This window comes from Leptodactylus fuscus, chromosome 11 (assembly GCF_031893055.1).
Source record: "Leptodactylus fuscus isolate aLepFus1 chromosome 11, aLepFus1.hap2, whole genome shotgun sequence".
Classification (NCBI taxonomy): domain Eukaryota; kingdom Metazoa; phylum Chordata; class Amphibia; order Anura; family Leptodactylidae; genus Leptodactylus; species Leptodactylus fuscus.
Window position 1 is genome coordinate 18,252,028 of NC_134275.1, and position 20,112 is coordinate 18,272,139.

The following is a 20,112-nucleotide window of genomic DNA, read 5'->3' on the forward strand; positions in this document are numbered from 1 at the left end:
TCTGTGTGGGAATACATGCAGAAATCAATAAATAAGATCAAACATTCAATTTTGTTAATATTTAATTCACATCAGCTTATTGGATACAGTAACATGTGCTGTCTGTGATAGATAACTTACAACTTTCAAAAAACAGAAGGAGGGACAAAATGCGCAATGTGCGCCGTGGCAAAATTAGCTCCGCCCATTTCTATGCTGACTCCACCCATTGTCATCCATTTTTCTTCTTTGTGCCCCCACACAGTATAATGTTCCTACAGTCACCCTACAATTATATGCCTTATGTATAAGGCACTCCCTTCTACATTTTGGCTGCACTCTGGCTCTATTGCATAGGCGTGGGTGTCTGGCAGACATCAAAGAAGTTTTGGATGACCAAAACAAGTGAAGGTCCTGCCCCGAGGATAGGTAAGTATGATGGGGTGAGATGAATTAGTTAGGAAGGGCTAGCATTGGGCGGACTGGATTGGGAAACAGAGAGGGGGTGTTAGTGAGAAAGGGTGGGGGAAGTAAGTGAGAGATGGAGGGAGAAGTAAGCGAAAGCGGGAGGGGGAGGGAGTCAGCCATGAGTGAAGCAAAAGGCATCATGTTAGTTGTAGGAAAACCAAACAGGATGTTACTAGAGATGAGCGAACACTGTTCGGATCAGCCGTTCCGAACAGCACGCTCCCATAGAAATGAATGGAAGCACCTGGCACGGCGACCAGCCGCCGGCAAAGTGTACGTGCCAGGTGCTTCCATTCATTTCTATGGGAGCGTGCTGTTCGGAACGGCTGATCCGAACAGTGTTCGCTCATCTCTAGATGTTACCCATGTAAATGTAGAAGATGCCAGGAGCTCACAGAGAAACCCAGAAATCAAACTTAAAAAATTGCTAAGGGTATTTGGTTGAACCTATTAATAACACTAACCAACCTTTAAAAAAAAAAAAAAGTGCTCTTGAAAACCCCTTTAAAGTTGCAGTGACAACAGTCAATGCAGTAAAAAGTCACCACAATTCTCAACAAGGTATGAAATATACTACTTACTTACTATCTTGAGTAAGGAATTAGCTATAGCTTCCCACCTCTGATCATACCAGTGGAAGGTTGTGGTTTCTTCCACCTTGCAAAGTTTATTACAACAATGGTGTTTGACAGTGTTAAGGTCTGTGCTGGCCAATCAGGTTCTTTCGCACCAAATTCACCCAACTATACCTTTATGAACCTTGCTTTGTGCACTGGGGTGAAATCATGTTGGAATAGTTGGAGTCAAGCAGCACTTTTCTCTCCACAGGATTCGTGTGGACACCGCGCGGAAAACACACGGACCCCATTATAGTCTATGGGGTCTGTGTGGTTTCTCTGATAACTGCTTTTTAATGTGTTTGCTATTCTGTTTGGGGGATCCCCAAGCGGACTCCCCAAAGGGAATACCGAACACAGATGTGAACCTAAGGCCTAAGTCAACAAAACAGGGGGGACAAACAGAGAGAGAAGTGGGAAAGGTTAAGTCAGAGATCCTGAAGAGTACAATGAGTATCCCAAGGGCACCATATAGAGTCAAAGGCCACCACTGCATAGTTCGAGTTCGCTGTCAGGAGTTCCAAATTACAGATATTCTTGACCTGGGCAATAAAATCAGAGGTATAGGGGGAAGTGAGGGATTTTCAGTGCAAGTCTATAAGGGATTTGAAACACCACGCAGCTTTTGATAAATAAAAAGAAAAAATTTATTAGAAGTTTGTAAAATAATTGTTGCCCAGATGCAGAAAAAGCTATTTTATTGATTCAGCTATGCGAGATATAAAGGATTGCCCAAGCACGGCGCTTCACAAATCCGAGGCCTTCTAATATCAACATTTCAAAACGCACTTAAAATGATAGTAAAATATTACCTAGACGTTCAGATCTATCATCACATTCTACAGACCCTCTCATTGATTTGCACAATTCACATCGCCTAGATGTCTGATCCATGTGCAATTTGTAGCAGTTAATAAAATAAACCATCGTGATGATGATGATGATGGTTACGGCGGTCCTATGGCTAACGCAACTGTAAGAATTGGATCTATACAAAGCAGCTGCCGACCAGGTTTACTTGTTCTTTTCAGCATGCTCAAATTCTTCCACCTCGCTTGATTCGCCGACAATCTTCCCATCCACAAGAGTCTGTGTGACAATTTTTACGATTTTTTTGGTTCGTATATCCGGTTCTGCAAAAAGAAACAGAAGCCCAGAAGAAAACGTCAGAGAAGAAATGAATATCAAGTCAGTCAAATCAATGTTTGTATAGTAAGTCGAGTTGAGCGATCGGGATAGGAAAAGATTGGATTCCGATCGGCGATCGAGTAAATTTCACGATCGCAATCGGAATTCCGATCCCAATCTTGTCCAGCCGGATCGAGGTTGGAGGTTATCTCAAGATCGCCTCAACCCTAAAAGTGACTTTTCCCATAGAGAAGCATTGACTAGGGTTGAGGGATCAGATTCCGATCGGCGATTGAGCAAATTTCACGATCGGGATCGGCTCAAAAATGATCAGAAATCGGATTTTAAAATTGATCCTGATCTCAAGATCGGCTCAACCCTAAAAGTAAGCCCCAAGTTGATAGATTCTACAGGATAGATCATCAGTAACTGGGCCTAGTTGTAGGCTGCTAGTGGACGGGGGGCATATGCAGCACCACTTCTATTCAAGTAATAGGAGCGGCGTTGAAATTCACCCAACTGCTATATATAGTGAGCAGGGCTGCTGCATACGCTCTAAAACCACTAGAGCCGAAAAAGTTGATTTGTGGGTGCTAAAGTTGCCAAGGCCCCAGACATCACATAATAGTTTATCTTTGTCAATTAAAGTTAAATGAATAAAGTAAAAATAAAATCTAAATCAGATCAATATTTGGTGTGACCATTGCCCTTTGGATGAGGAGTCCTGGAAGTGATGATATGGCTCCTACAGAACCCTGATCTCAACATCATCCAGTCTATCTGGGATTACATGAAGAGCCAGAAGGATTGGAGCAAGCCTACAGCCCCAGAATATCTGTGCTTAGCTGTCCAAGATCGCCGGAACAACCTCCCAGTTCCTTCATATATTTCTGCAAGTCTACCGAGAAGAACTGATGGAAGGCAAAGGTCACACCAAATACTGATGAGATTTACATTTCCCTTTTGTTCATTCACTCGACGCCAAGTTCATCTGCATTCGGGTTTCCATTCTCCGGGTCCGAAAAACAGAAACCCAATCCACTTAAAAAGGATTATAATGGGCTATAATGGGCACTGTAATGGGGTCTGCTGGGTTTCTGCCCCAAAAATGCGGAGAGAATTTATAAAGTGAAATAATGGATGGGATCCCTGAATGGGCAGCAAGCGCAGGTGTGAATTCAGCCTTATTTTGTCAATTGATGGATCTTTTCCACATCTTTCTAAAACTTTGCGCATTACTGTAAACGTGCAAGAGATTCACCCAACAAGTGATGCATTTTAATGGCTGAGCAATGACTGGGAACGAACACTTCTAGAATGCCCATTGGGTCTGCCCGTGTAAAAGGATCATTAGTCCACTCATTTACTGTAATGCAGATTTGGAAGTCCTGTTTTATTTTCAGGTAACATACAGATGACGCTGGGTCCACACCTGCGCCTCAGTCTCCATTTTGCAGACAGAAGACGGAAGATCATGTTGATACTTGATCTTTCTGTCCATGAAGCAGCAAAAATATTCCCAGATGCTATCGTTATTTAGTACTTACGTCTTGGCTCCGGTATGATGATTTTCTCTCTAAAAAATAATCAGAACAATTGTTAGTACAAACTAAAAGACACCACATATAAAAGGATTATTGAGTCCTGACACTATGCTTATGACAGATTTTATAGCCTGAGTTTCATTTACATGCTGACGGTAGTCTTGTCATTGGATTTCACTGCTGAGCATTACTAAACATGATTGGTTAGGCTGGGATCACACTAGGTGGGTTTTTTGGTATGGAAACTGAGGCAGAGGCCACCTCGGTTTCCGGACCAAAAAACGGGTAGCTGTTGGTGGTATTGGTCACATAGTAGTTGGTCGTTGTGGGTGCTGTTGGTCACATAGTAGTTGGTCGTTGTGGGTGCTGTTGGTCACATAGTGGCAATAGCAGGTGGCCTGCTGTACAGTAGGCCATGGTCACAATAGTATCCGAGCTATGAAATATACACACAATGCAAGAAAGAATTTATGTAGAAGATCTCATACTCAGATGAATGTCAACCTGAAGCGCCCACACACCAAGGACGGCTAAGGAATGTAGGGCCTCTGTTTACAGAGCGGGGGCTACATATTACACAGGCTTGTGACATTCTCAAAGTGTTGTACTTCATCACTGGCTTCATTCAGCTGATAAAAGGCGCAAGACACTTAGACACTTACTCCGGTTCTCCATCCAGTAGACGCCGGTACTCGGCAATCTCAGCTTCTAGAGTTTCCTTAATCTTCCACAGTGCCTCATATTCCAGCTTGTTGTTCTGTATGGTCTTCAATATCTCACACAGCTCCTGCTCCACTACAGATATATTGCCCTGCAGTCTCTCCAGTTCTTTCTTGTACCGCAGCTCTGTTTCATCAAGGTCTCGCCTTAGTGCATTCACCTGCAATACAGTTTAGTCTTTATATCCTTGGTTTGACAAGACTAGAGAAGAAGACGGCAAAAATAGTGAAAGGTATAACATCATCTTTGATAAACATACACTGTTGTATTATATATGTGTTAACGTCCTCTGAAAATTATAGGAATTTCAGATTTTCTGTAACATTGTTGGTCGATGCATAGGCAGTGGTCCTCCAAGCTACAATGGCCCAGAGTTCCTGCTCACGGCCGCCTCCACTTCCCCTTTTGTGTCCCATATCATGTCGCTAGGGCCTCTGGAGGGCAGAAGGGGAAGTGGATGTGGCTGTGAGCAGAAACTGGGATCGTTAAGTGAGCCCACAAGGCCGCGACAAGAGTATTTGTTGGACGAACCCCAACAAACACTGCTATTGTTATACTCCGGAGTCTCTTCAGACCCTAGGGTATAATGATTGGAGGCCCAGGGGAGATGAGTGAACATAAAAACCAGTGTTACTCAACTCTGCTGGGATCCGATGTGTCTCCCAGCAGTCTTTGGGCCTCTTTGGTGACATCCCAGACATGACATGGGGCAGGCCGGCGTCATTATTTGTCGAGACACTGGCCTGGCCCACGTAGCATCTGTGCTAAAGCAGCAAGGAGATTGGTGGAGCCCAGGATAGGATTTTATGTTCCCTCACCTCCCCTGGGCCTCCTATCACTATTGTCTGGGTCCTGAAAAGACCCCAGAGTTTAATAATAGTTTGTGGGGGCATAATCATGTGTGCAGGGGCCATTATGAGACATAATGCCATGTGGAGGGGCCACTGAGTGTGGACTCTAGAAAAAGGGAGCATGGCTTAAATGAGCCACAATGCACCAAATACATGGCAAGATTGTGTCATAAAATTCTGGATAAAAACAGCTTAGGGCCATTCACACGGGCACAAAGGGGGCGGATTATGGTGCGGAATCCACGTCATAATCCGGCCCCTCACAATGGTGGTCTATGGAGACCGCTAGCGTTCTATATTCCGCAGGTGTCATGATGTCAACATTCATCCATGTGACGAATTAGACTCAATGACAGGTCTCAGTGGTGACCTCCAGAAAGCCAGAAGAAGACCTCAAGGGATCTGGACACCGCAAGAATGTCCAGGAGAAGTGAGGGAATGTTATAGCCTAGGGTCCGAAGAGACCTCAGACTACAATAATTTCACTTCTGTTTTGTGATAAACTTATTTGACCTGAAATGAATCTTTGGACCAAACCATCCGAACCCGAAATGGAACATATGTTCAGACGTTTGCCCATCTCTAGTCCCAAGGGACACCACCATTTCAATGCCTTAAAGCCCATCTTGAATCCACCAAAACAGGAGTTGCTAGTACGAATCAGTCTTCTGTCCTGGCCCATGGAGGAGGGTCCCAAATAGATTTTAAAATTGTTACCATTAGTGGTTTAAGTGATCTTAGGTAACACAATATGAAATCTAAAAATTTCACCCCCCCCCCCAAAAAAAAAAAATCTATAAATGGGGAAGGTCCTATATGGTAACCATAGATAGTCACCTGGTTTCCTGCAGTCTCTAGTTCCAGCTGTAATCCCTGTAACACAGTTCGCCTCTCTCGTACTTCATCTTGTGCTCTTTTAAGGTCTTCATCGTCTTTTGCGATTTGCGTGGTTACCGCTTCATACTGAAGAACAAATGACACTATTACATTCCCCAAACATGCTGTAATGACCATGGCGATCAATCGCAACCTGCACGGATGTGATGCCATCCATTCTATAAAATATATCTACCTGAGTCTGGAACAGAGCATCTGCTTCCTCTTTATTTTTCCTTATAATATCTTCATATTGTGCACGTACTTCAGACAAGATGGACGTGAGGTCGGGTCCTTGAACTGCATCAACAGCAACTTCGACTTTTCCTCTCTCCAATTTCTCTCTGAGCGCTGCAAGATCCTGCATTACACAATGTAGGTCTGGTCACATGCAACTTATCTATCATTAAACCGTGTACCTTATCTGTACATGATAAGGATATCATGGCTGGGATTCTGACAAGTGTCAGATCTTAGGACGGTCCTGCATTCATGGTCATCTACGTTAGAAACTGATTATGACAAAAGATGTCACCACTAAGAGGATTAGAGAAAAACTTTACAACGCTGCACAATTTTTAATCATTTATATTTGCAAATATGTTCAACTCTTATGTATCTACAAAAATATGGTTGAATACGACTATGTTCATTTGAAAACCTCTGAAGTACTGCCTGCAGCTGCCACTAGGGGGAGTTAGGAGAATGCTGTTCATTCCTAAAGGGGAATTCCAGTAATTACAATGTATTCTCTATGCACAGGACAGGAGACAGTCTGATTAGGGGGACTCTGACCACTAGGACCTGAGTGATCATAAGGATGTGGGATCCTGTTTTCCCTGTACGAACGGAGCTGCAGCTCACACAGACATTGCAACTCTGCAGTGCCCCCATAAGGCTGCATGACCCTGGAGAGGAGCCGGATGCAGCAACTCTATTCATCTTCATGAGTGTATACATAACATATCTCCAGCAGACCTATAGAATTGAACGCAGCGAGCAACCATATATGCGAAGTAGACAATACTCTTGTTGTCTTGATTGTTGGGGGTCCCAGCAGTTGTCCCACTGATCAGACAGAATAGCTCTTCTAATTCAGATCTTGATAAATGGTCTTCAGTCAGTCTTGAGAATCCCTGCAAAGGTGGTGAATACAGGGCCGCTATAACTATAGGACCAATGGTGCCGTTGCACTGGGCCCTATGTGAGTGGGAGCCCATTGGAACAGCAAGAAAGCCTGCATTTGGGGATAAGTGCCCACCACTTGGAAAACCCTGACCTGCTCAAATTATAATGGCCCCATCAATAGCTTCCACATGCTATAAGGGGTCAATATACTATGTGGGGGCCAATGAGGGGTCATTATGGTTTGCACGGGTCAGGTATTTGTTAAAATGGCCCTTGGTGAATGTGCATTTATGAGCAGTTTCAGGTCTCACCTGAAATCCATGCTAGCTCCCAGCCTCATAGAAAACTAGCAGTAATGATAATAAATTTTGCAGGATCCATGGCATACCCTCAGCATACCCCCTTTTAGGCGACAGGCAAGGGCGGCAAAATAAATGACAATTTATGTTGTGAAGTGGCATTTAAAAATTCACAAATCCAAGGTAGGCAACTATTTTTTATGCAAAGGGGCTTCATAAATCTGCCCAATGTGTTAATAGATTACAGTCATCTCCTGAGCTCCCTCTAGTGGTGGTGGGTAGATAGAATATTACCCTTTAGCTGTGTATCAGTAAAATGCACAGAAAAAAAGCAAGAAATAGGTACATGGAATTGGACAGATTTGGATATAGTATTGCACACACAATTGAAGCTTTGTCGCTCCAATAGTCAATCAATTCCACCCCTGGTTAACTATAATAGGAGGTGGAATGCACTTTAGTAAATGATTAATGGTACCTGCTTGTGGTCACTCTGCAATGTCAGGAGCTCATTCTGCAGGCTGTCCACGTCAGCTCGCAGGCTGTCATTAATAACAACGTGTTCTTCCTTTACTTTTCTCAGTGAATTCATGTCTCGTTCCACCGACTGACGTAAAGCAGATTCTGTGCTCCACCTAATAAAAATACAATGTTTGTATTCATTGTGCAGGTATAGCACGTAGCTGCGGATTACCATTACTTCAAGGCATACCTTCTGGGGATTGAAGGGAATTTCACTTAATAAGGCAAGTCTGCCTACTTTATAGCTTGTTTTGTATGGGGTTCATTTATTTAGGAAAAGTGCTGTGAGCTAGAAGACTCATCACTCGCTCTCGCTTGGTATATGTCTCATATTTAAGGTTTTCTTGGACTAGAATAATTATAGCCTATCATTAGAACAGTCCATCAATATCAGATCGGTGGCCGTCGAGCTCAGACGTCTCATAGGGCTTCAGTGATACCTGTATGTCACCTATTTAGCAGCAATGTTGGAGAGTATTGCAGCTTTGTCACAATGAAGTGATTGAGATGAAGCTTTAGTACCCTGCACCACCACCAGGGGCGCAATTTATAGCTCATGGTCCTGGAGCAAAAGCGCAGCTTGGGCGATCCTGCGCTGCTACTCCCAAACATCATCTGTGTCCCATACTTAGCGGCATTTACATTACCCTTTCATTTTCTATCCATGCTTAGACACCATGAAGACTTAATTCCCATCATTCCCATTCCATGTTGCTCCCTATTGCACCAGTTTCCCCCAGAATCCCAACATGACTACATGGTGCTGAACAACTATTTTTTTTTGCCATTAAGCGGTTAATTTACACCTTTCTGACAGTGGAAATCCCATGGATAAAGTGCATCGGGGACATTGGGGTAAATTTAGGATCCACAGACTACATGGAAGTATTATGCAGTATATGGTGGTATATTATATGTATAATATGGTGTTATAAGGTGGCCTGAAATGACAAAATCAGCCCTGATGATCTTCATGGAATTTGGATATGCTGAGCGCTTATTATACTTACTTCTCCTTGAAGTCATCTGCAGCCAGTTTGCTGTTATCGATAGCCAGTAGGAGCCTTGTGTTCTCAGAAATTGCACCTGTAATCTGGAAGAATTAAAGTATCTTAGTTTGATCATCTGCTATTTTACTGCCTTGTGATGATGCTACATGTACCGTGTGTAATATGTGATGTTACAGAGGATAGAGAATACAGCTCTGACAAAGCCCCTCTGACAAGTACTGTGTCTGCCTCGCGATACCTTGCAAACTAATATGGAACTATTGTGTTTCTGCGTGCCTAGATGCCATCCTTGCTCCCAGTGCTGGCGCTGCCCTGTTGCCAAGCGTTGCGTCCTTTCGGGCCACAAAGAATGACCCGGAGTGCCAAATTCAGGCTTAAGAATTTTGCAACTTTCTGACTGCACTTCTCCATGTCCACATTGTGATTTCACTAGGAGTACCTCGGGACTCGTGGCCCTACAACTGCTCTTTGACATTGCTTGTATTCTGTAAATGGACAGAACAGTTGAGCAAAACAGTTGAAAAAAACCCTGTTTCGTTCCACGTTTTTGGGCTGATCCTAAAACACAAACCTTTGGGGTTGGCTACGCACTAATCACTTTTTCTGGGTTCTCTTCAGATCCCACAATATAATAAGTGGAAGCCCACCAATCAACTAAAACCCACTGAGTGCTCACATTGTGGTCCCCAGCCTCATGTTGTTGGAATTATTTGCGACAACAATGGCGCCCCCCCCTCTTAACAAACTTGGTACTTTTTGAACTTTGACAGTTTCCACCAAATTTGTGCCATTTTTACCTCCCTTACCACGGAGATCATACTTCCAGTTCTTGCCACATTCCAAATTTGACAAGCAGTGGCGTAACTAGGAATGGTGAGCTTTTGACATGGCCCCCCCGACTGACACCGACGACCTCGACCGACCTCCTCCTATGCATTCCTGCGCGCTCTATTATCCCCCATAGTCGCTCCTGCACACAGTATTATCCCCATACTGGCCCCAGTACACAGTATTATGTCCCTTAGTGGCCCCTGCACACAGTATTATCCCCCATAGTGGCCCCTGCACACAGTATTATCCCCCATAGTGGCCCCTGTACACAGTATTATACCCCATAGTGGCCCCTGTACACAGTATTATGTCCCTTAGTGGCCCCTGTACACAGTATTATGTCCCTTAGTGTCCCCTGCACACAGTATTATCCCCCATAGTGGCCCCTGCACACAGTATTATCCCCCATAGTGGCCCCTGCACACAGTATTATCCCCAATAGTGGCCCCTGCACACAGTATTATGCCCCATAGTGGCCCCTGCACACACAGTATTATCCCCCATAGTGGCCCCTGCACACACAGTATTATCCCCCATAGTGGCCCCTGCACACAGTATTATCCCCCATAGTGGCCCCTGCACACAGTATTATCCCCCATAGTGACCCCTGCACACAGTATTATGCCCCATAGTGGCCCCTGCACACACAGTATTATCCCCCATAGTGGCCCCTGCACACAGTATTATGTCCCATAGTGGCCCCTGCACACAGTATTATCCCCCATAGTGGCCCCTGCACACAGTATTATCCCCCATAGTGGCCCCTGCACACAGTATTATCCCCAATAGTGGCCCCTGCACACAGTATTATGCCCCATAGTGGCCCCTGCACACACAGTATTATCCCCCATAGTGGCCCCTGCACACAGTATTATCCCCCATAGTGGCCCCTGCACACAGTATTATCCCCCATAGTGGCCCCTGCACACAGTATTATCCCCCATAGTGGCCCCTGCACACAGTATTATCCCCCATAGTGGCCCCTGCACACAGTATTATCCCCCATAGTGACCCCTGCACACAGTATTATGCCCCATAGTGGCCCCTGCACACACAGTATTATCCCCCATAGTGGCCCCTGCACACAGTATTATGTCCCATAGTGGCCCCTGCACACAGTATTATCCCCCATAGTGGCCCCTGCACACAGTATTATCCCCCATAGTGGCCCCTGCACACAGTATTATCCCCCATAGTGGCCCCTGCACACAGTATTATGTCCCACTGTGGACACCCATAAACAATTATTATACTCTGGGTTCTTTTCAGACTGTGGGACAACAGGTTTTTGGGGTGTTAGATGTTGCATGAGATTACACAATTACACATACTGTATGTTCTTGAATCTTCATAAAACCAACTGAATATTCAATGTACATTTTAGCTGAAGTGTGTCTATGGCCAATGCATTCTCCGCTGTTCTAATGATATAGTAGCTGGTGAAATGTAGCAGACATCTAATCTGTCTAACATATGGAATCACAAGGGCCAGACGCTATTGTAGAACGTATAGAAAAACACCATTAGAATTTAGAAGTGAGGCTTTACATGTCGCACAGTGATAAATATCCAGTCGTCTATGACTTTCTAATATTAATATGCACAATCCTCAGCAAACAGCAATAAATCTGATCTTTTAGGGCAAGTTACTGTTTGCTTTCTCACCTTAGTAACTCAGGGATGATGGGAGTATTTCCGTTGTATAGAAAAGGGTTTCTGGCAAATATTTGCATCCAGACCCTGGTTATTGTTCTGAGACTGTGTTAGTTTTAAGGGCTAGTTCACATGGGGATTCCGCATGTGCACTTTCCGTCGCGGCTGCAGAGACGGTATGCCGGTGAAGTGCATGACATCCCGTCGCGGCTTTCCACTCCGCATTAGGCCCAAATGAATGGGCCTTGTCCGGAGGACGCTAGCAGTCTGCATAGACCATACCTCTCAACTTTTGAAGAACCGAAAGAGGTTTAGCCCCACCCACTTTTGTGTTGACTCCGCCCATTCTCATTAATTTTTCATGTGCCCACACACAGTATAATCCTCCTACAGTCACCCGTAAATTATATATCCCCCCTCCATCTCTGCCCCCAGTTTCATATACACCCTTCATCTGCCCCCAGTTTCATGTCCTCCCTCCATCTCTGCCCCTAGTTTCATGTCCCCCCCATCTCTTCCCAGTTTCGTGTCCCTCCATCTCTGTCCCCAGATTCATGTCCCCCCATCTCTGCCCCCAGATTCATGGCCCCTCCATCTCTGCCCCCAGATTCATGTCCCTCCATCTCTGCCCCCAGATTCATGTCTCCACATCTCTGCCCCCAGATTCATGTCCCTCCATCTCTGCCCCCAGAGTCATGTCCCTCCATCTCTGCCCCCAGATTCATGTCCCCTCCATCTCTGCCCCCAGATTCATGTCCCCCCATCTCTGCCCCCAGATTCATGTCCGCCCTTCTCTTGCCCTGTGTGAACAAGCCCTAATGGAGATTTTATGCCTGTGGATATGCAATGAAAAATCTATAAAGGATGTTGGCTGCAGCTATACCTGAACCCTGAGAAGGAGTCCATAGGCTCCTCCACCACATTAGAGAACACTGTAGCACCCCGCGGCTAGAAGTGTGGAGATGACACCGAGGAGGAGGCCCAAGATGGTGGCTGCACACTTCTTCTTAAGTCATACAGTAGTGGCCTTTGGCATGAAATTCCCTAGGACACCTGGACTATGGTCCAGATTTTCCCTGAGGCACTCCCTGCGGTGGGTCTCCTGAGTAGATGGTCAGCGTGAATAAGACGCAGGAGACACCGTAGCAGTTGAACAGGAGATGTACAAGGCACAATTTACTGTAGTCAGATCTTCCAGTCACGAATAACATGGAAGCATAGCTCTTTTAAACAAGACATCTACACTTTGGGCACTCTATAGACATAGGCTGGGGTCGCACAGGGTTTTTTGGATCGGATTTTGACGCGGAATCCGCCTCAGAATCCGGCTTAAAAATTCGCCTCTCATTGACTTCAATGGGAGCCGATCACTTCCTTTTTCCGCAAGTGGTTTCTTCCCACTGGTGGAAAAAGAAGAAAAGAAAGAACTTTCTTGCTACGGATTCTGCAGTGCGACACTCCTTCTCGACGAGGCTCATTCATTTGGGCCTAATCCGGAGCGGTGCGACATGTCAGGTTTTTCTGTCCGCTTGAAAAGTCGGACATCTTTACATGCGGACAGTGAAGGAAGGGCACGGAGTGCAAAAGAACGCACCCAATTGCCATTTAAGTGAATGACAAGTGTCACGGACAAAGCTAGTGTCCGCTCCTAATGTCCGTGCGAGATTTTGAATGGACACTAGGAGCGGACACTACCTGACACTGACGGTAGTGTGAACGCTCCCTAACCTAGAAAGCTGAAGATGCTCTCCTAACTCCCTACTCACATTAAAATTGCAAAACAAATCCCAAAAATTTTACTTTTTTTTGTAGATTTAAAATGTATGGCTCAAATAAATATTGCAATAAAATCCAGCGCCTTCTGTCCATTTAACCCTTTAGCAATCTAACCCATTTCAGCCCTCTCTGCATTCTCACTTTCATAACTTTTTACATTTTATTTCATTTACAGTCTGAGACCTTGTATGTAGTGATCTGACTTTTTGATCAGTTTTTAATACATTTTGTTTTTTAGAGCTCGGATCATCAGAAAATATCGGTTCTGGGATCTGAATGGTAATGTTTATGCCATGGATATGATTTACTAATGGGAGATGCATTACATTTACTGGCGCTAGTGATGGGTGATATCTCCTATCGGCTACATGCTGGTACAGATTGCAGCATTGGTGCACGGCCCCTTGAAAAAGCCGGCTCATTTACAAAGAGACATCTGTTCCATCAACACAAGGAATCTAGCTTCCAAAAATGACCTGCAAATATAGCCACAGCAGTGCTATATACTCACTGTTTCCTTGTACACCCTTTGTTTGGCTTTATTTTACTTGCCACTCCTTGTATCACTGTTGTTTACATGCAGTGAATCTATGGACAAACTATATTTCCCAAGATTCATCTGCCTGTTCCTTTCCCCTCTCTCTTCTGCAATGAAATCACAGATAATAAATCATTCCCACATCTGAGGTCACATCCTGCTGTAATGTTTAATTTGCAAGTTCACTCCCCCCTCCCTATGAGCGGTAAATACAGAGAGGGAAAGCAGGGAGATGCATCATGGGAATTGTAGTTTGTCCACCGATCCACTTCATGTAAATAACAGTGATACAAGGAGCCGCAAGTAAAATAAAGGCAAGCAAAGGGTGAAAAAAGGAACAGTGAGGATTTAGTGCTGCTGTGGATATATTCTCAGATAGTTTTTGGAATCTGCATAACCATTTTAAATCCTGCCCCAGAATTGCCCCGAAAGCCATTGTTGACAGAGTTTGAGCAACCCCTGTCCCTTTTCTGGCCAGGACATGACAAATTTTGTGAGAAATGTTTCAGACACTCAATCCACATAAAGGTATCAACTACTGAAGACTTCTCCAAAAAATTTTTTATTTCAATCATCATAGCCATGCCTTTGTGGATATATTGTGTTTTCCATTGACTCAATATCTAAATGGGATTGTTCTAAAAAAAAAAAAAAAACAAAACTCGATTTTATAGATATTTTTCTGAAAAAAAAACAGTTTTTGATCCAATCCAAACCCTTGTTATCTAAATCCTAAGCTATATTATTATGCGCATCTTAGTGAAGGCTCCTCATGTCTTACCTGCTTTCTTAGGGTATCGATAAGAGTGAAGTAATCGCTGTAGTCCTTCCTCACTGCGCCGCCCTCTGATAATTTCTCTCGAATCTGGATCTCTAGTTGTTTATTTGACTTTTCCAGGGCACAAACCTTCTCCAAGTAACTGGCCAGCCTGTTGTTCAGATTCTGCATCACCTCTTTATCATTAGATCCTTGGGCCAGTGAAGAACTGAGAACTTGAGCAGAAGAGACAGCCCAAGGCCTTCCATCGTAAGAGACACTGGCCGAAGAAGTCCTAAGCCTAGAGGGACTTCCACGCAGAGACACCAGGGTAGCCATAAGTGTGTATAGACTCTGAATAATAAAGACGACAAAGAAAGAAAGTGAAACATATCATGTAGGACAAACACATTGAGATTCTAGGAAAGCATGTGCACTAAGGATTTCCGGGACCTACTGGGGAATTCCAGAGCATTCATCTGCCATGTCAAGCCATAAGAGTGAAGTCTATAACTTCTGCACCTCCTTAGAGATGATTGGACGTTTTCCAACTTAGAATCTCCTTCTATAGGAGCTTCATTGGTTTTAATTATACCTTATCACAAATACATGAAAGGTGCCATTGAAATAAATAGCAGTTCCATAGTATTGTTGTGTCTGCGGTTTTGAGTTACAGACATTCTGGAACCCCTTTATTCCGGGAACTGGTAACAGTCCCAAATATCATTAAGGGATGGTGTGACCAGCACCTACAATAGCCCCTAGGATAGGGTCTCAACCCGGTTTAACATCTATAATAAAGAGATCCTAGTAGGGATGGTTAAGGTATCAAAGATTTTTTATTAAGGATGCACTGTGCCACACGCAGTCCTGCAGAGTGTGTGTTTGAGCAACGTTTCAGCAATATCTGCCTTTCTCAAGCTCGTGGTGGAGATGCCACTTAAGGTTCCTTCTCTCTTCCACCGCCACCAACGGTTTGAATAGGGCGCCGATGCGCACCCACGCCGACTCCCTTCTCCCCCCACCGCCACCAACGGAACCCGCTAGGGGCCACGCAGACCCTCTATATTCAACTTTAAAGAACGGTTCACATTGGACCTGCACTGCAATTCACAGGGGCTCCTTTCCAAACTTCCCCTCATATGGTACCCAGCTGGGACCTAGCCTGGAGGACACAGTGTTACTACTTTACACAGGTCTATCCAGTTCTGCACCACAGTAAACACACCCTGTGACACCGATACAGAGAGGACTATCTACCCTGGTCGCAGAACACGCTCGTCCCATGAGTTTTATGCATCCTTCCTCAACGTAAGCAATCGGACTACATACCACAGGTTTCTGTTTACTGTGACATCCTGGCTCACTGCGCTACGCTAACTTCCTTAAGTGGCATCTCCACCACGAGCTTGAGAAAGGCAGATATTGCCGAAACGTTTCTCAAACACACACTCTGCATGACTGTGTGTGGCACTTCAGGATACTACAGACCTATTAAATAAACTATCCACTATAGGTCCCCTTCCAGATGGAACCATCCTGGCCACCATGGATGTAGAATCCTTGTACTCCAACATCCCACACCAGGACGGTATAAATGCCTGCCAGTTTTTCATGGAAAAGCAAGGTATGAACGCTGAATCGGTGGTGAAACTGACAAAATTCATCCTCACTCACAATTACTTCTCCTTTGGTGACTGCATCTATTTACAACGGATCGGCACCGCAATGGGGAGCAAAATGGCGCCACAGTACGCTAATCTCTTCATGGCCAAGCTTGAGAGTGACTTCCTATCCACCTGCACCATTAGGCCTCGGGCCTACTATCGCTTCATTGATGATATCCTAATCATTTGGACCGGGTCTGAGAAACAGCTGAAAACCTTCCATGAACAGTTCAACCAGTTCCATCCCACCATCAACCTGACGCTCAATCACTCCTTCTCCAAAATAAACTTCCTGGATGCAGTCATCAAGATACAGGACAACAAAATTGAGACATCGCTGTATCGGAAACCAATTGACCGCCCCACGTACCTAAGATGGGTTAGTTTTCATCCTAAACACATAAAGAACTCCATTGTATACAGCCAGGCCATCAGATACCATCGCATATGTTCAAACCCTGCAGATAGAGACGAACACCTTGGGGGCCTCACAAACACATTCTTGAGGCAGGGTTACCATCCAAGATCAGTTGATAACCAAATCACCAGGGCCACCAGAATACCAAGATCGGAGTTATTAAAATACAATACCAAACAGGAAAACAATCGGGTGCCCCTGGTCGTCACATACAACCCCAACCTGGAGACGCTGAGAGGAATCACACGCAAATTACATCCACTACTACAAAAAGACAGCCGTCTAAAATCCATATTTTCAGACCCCCTTCTCCTATGCTACAGACAGCCACCAAACCTCAGGAATATGATTATTAGCAGCTCTCTGTCACCTCCAACTAACACTGGAACATTTCCATGTGGACAGAAGAGGTGCAAAACCTGCCCTCACATACTGACCACTGACAGGATAGAGATACCAAACTCTAACAAGGAATATAAAATCCCAGGTACATTCACCTGTAACACACCTAATGTAGTGTATTTGATCATTTGCACCAAATGTTCCACTGAAAATCTGTATGTTTGAGAGACCGGACAGAAGCTCAGAATGAGAATTAATTCACATCACCATACAATCAAACAACAGAGAACTGATCTTCCCGTGCCAAATCATTTTTGCCAGGAAGATCATAACATCATCAATGACATGAAAATCTTGATCTTAAAAGGGAACTTTAAATCAAGGAAACAGCGACTGATTTATGAGTACAAGGCCATGACCCTATTCCAGACGTTGGACAATGGAATGAACATCTCACGTGGGTTTACATCTTTTTATACAAATCATTAAGACAGCCATTAAGATAAGAACCTGGGATCTGGCAATTGATTGTTTTTATAAGTATATAGTAATAAGCCTCTTCCCCCCTCCCTCCTGTAATCCTACCCCTGTATTCAGTTATAAATATGCAGCCTCTAGAAGGTGTTTTTTAGTTATATCTGAAGAAGAAGCTCAGAGGAAGCTTCGAAACGTTATATTCTGTCATCATTATGAGTTAGCCATTAAAAAAGGTATCACCTACTGAAGACTTGCAGAGTACGTCAGTCATACTAAGAATAGAGGACAGGTCAGTAGTTGGGAAAAGGTAAAATTGAGCTCTCCGTAAGTTCCCTCACCTAGCCAACCAATACTTATAAGGGGTCTGCACCATGAACCAGCTGTCTGCTAATGTCTGGTATAACTTATTAACATGTCGTGTTGCAAGGGCTGTTAAGGGTCCGTTCACATGGAGTAAACTGCACCTGCGCGCGGCCATTTTTTTGTGGCCCCTTATGTGATCTCCTGTAGTAAGCGGCCACAACAAAAATGGCTGCGCGCAGGTGCAGTCCGCTCTGCCTGAGGCAGAGCCGACTGCGCATGCGTAGAAGATTGAAAGCCAGGCCGGAAGATGACGTGTAGAGGCCAGTTCCTGAAGAAGATGGAGGCGGCACTGGAGATTTCTCTCGCAGAACTCATTTGTTTAAAGACGGAAAATGGAATATCTACCGAACGGTGGCCCGGAGAAGACATCTAAAGGTAGGAGAAGAATAGAACAAACATGGGGAAGATTGCTGACTTGACAGATGTCCTGAAACAAGTCATTGACAAGGAGGCTAAACTGTGTGAAATGTCCACCCTTCTTTGAGCCAGTGAATTCCAGAAAGAGACCCATATTGGCAGCTTTCCTTTTTGCACATGAGAAAGGGCCATTGTAAGGCCCGAAACATGTCGTGCTGTGTGCTGTATTGTACAGTCCTATGAAAAAGTTTGGGCACCCCTATTAATCTTAATCATTTTTAGTTCTAAATATTTTGGTATTTGCAACAGCCATTTCAGTTTGATATATCTAATAACTGATGGACACAGTAATATTTCAGGATTGAAATGAGGTTTATTGTATTAACAGAAAATGCGCAATATGCATTAAACCAAAATTTGACCGGTGCAAAAAGTATGGGCACCTCAACAGAAAAGTGACATTAATATTTAGTAGATCCTCCTTTTGCAAAGATAACAGCCTCTAGTCGCTTCCTGTAGCTTTTAATCAGTTCCTGGATAAAGGTATTTTGGAAAAACAATTCAAGTTCAGTTAAGTTAGATGGTCGCCGAGCATGGACAGCCCGCTTCAAATCATCCCACAGATGTTCAATGATATTCAGGTCTGGGGACTGGGATGGCCATTCCAGAACATTGTAATTGTTCCTCTGCATGAATGCCTGAGGATTTGGAGCGGTGTTTTGGATCATTGTCTTGCTGAAATATCCATCCCCGGCGTAACTTCAACTTCGTCACTGATTCTTGAACATTATTCTCAAGAATCTGCTGATACTGAGTGGAATCCATGCGACCCTCAACTTTAACAAGATTCCCGATGCCGGCATTGGCCACACAGCCCCAAAGCATGATGGAACCTCCACCAAATTTTACAGTGGGTAGCATGTGTTTTTCTTGGAATGCTGTTTCTTTTTGGACGCCATGCATAACGCCTTTTTTTTTTTTTTATAACCAAACAACTCAATTTTTGTTTCCAAAATGAAGCTGCCTTGTCCAAATGTGCTTTTTCATACCTCAGGCAACTCTATTTGTGGTGTACGTGCAGAAACGGCTTCTTTCTCATCACTCTCCCATACAGCTTCTATTTGTGCAAAGTGCGCTGTATAGTTGACCGATGCACAGTGACACCATCTGCAGCAAGATGATGCTGCAGCTCTTTGGAGGTGGTCTGTGGATTGTCCTTGACTGTTCTCACCATTCTTCTTCTCTGCCTTTCTGATATTTTTCTTGGCCTGCCACTTCTGGGCTTAACAAGAACTGTCCCTGTGGTCTTCCATTTCCTTACTATGTTCCTCACAGTGGAAACTGACAGGTTAAATCTCTGAGACAACTTTTTGTATCCTTCCCCTGAACAACTATGTTGAACAATCTTTGTTTTCAGATCATTTGAGAGTTGTTTTGAGTAGCCCATGATGCCACTCTTCAGAGGAGATTCAAATAGGAGATCAACTTGCAATTGGCCACCTTAAATACCTTTTCTTATGATTGGATACATCTGGCTATGAAGTTCAAAGCTCACTGAGGTTACAAAACCAATTTTGTGCTTCAGTAAGTCAGTAAAAAGTAGTTAGGGGAATTCAAATCAATAAAATGATAAGGGTGCCCATACTTTTGCACCGGTCAAATTTTGGTTTAATGCATATTGCACATTTTCTGTTAGTACAATAAACCTCATTTCAATCCTGAAATATTACTGTGTCCATCAGTTATTAGATATATCAAACTGAAATGGCTGTTGCAAACACCAAAATATTT

The 20,112-nt window shown here is 44.2% G+C and overlaps 1 protein-coding gene across 1 annotated transcript; it reads right to left on the reverse strand.

Annotated features, from left to right (window-relative positions):
* Positions 1-2,070: 2,070 nt before the first annotated feature.
* Positions 2,071-15,036, reverse strand: LOC142184195 (keratin, type I cytoskeletal 18-like). The gene is made up of 8 exons (XM_075258950.1): positions 14,722-15,036; positions 9,143-9,225; positions 8,089-8,245; positions 6,380-6,544; positions 6,145-6,270; positions 4,399-4,616; positions 3,740-3,768; positions 2,071-2,197 (listed from the first exon to the last, which is right to left on the reverse strand). The coding sequence occupies exons 1-8, from the start codon at positions 15,034-15,036 to the stop codon at positions 2,079-2,081; spliced, it is 1,212 nt and encodes a 403-aa protein (XP_075115051.1). The 3' UTR covers positions 2,071-2,078.
* Positions 15,037-20,112: the final 5,076 nt, after the last annotated feature.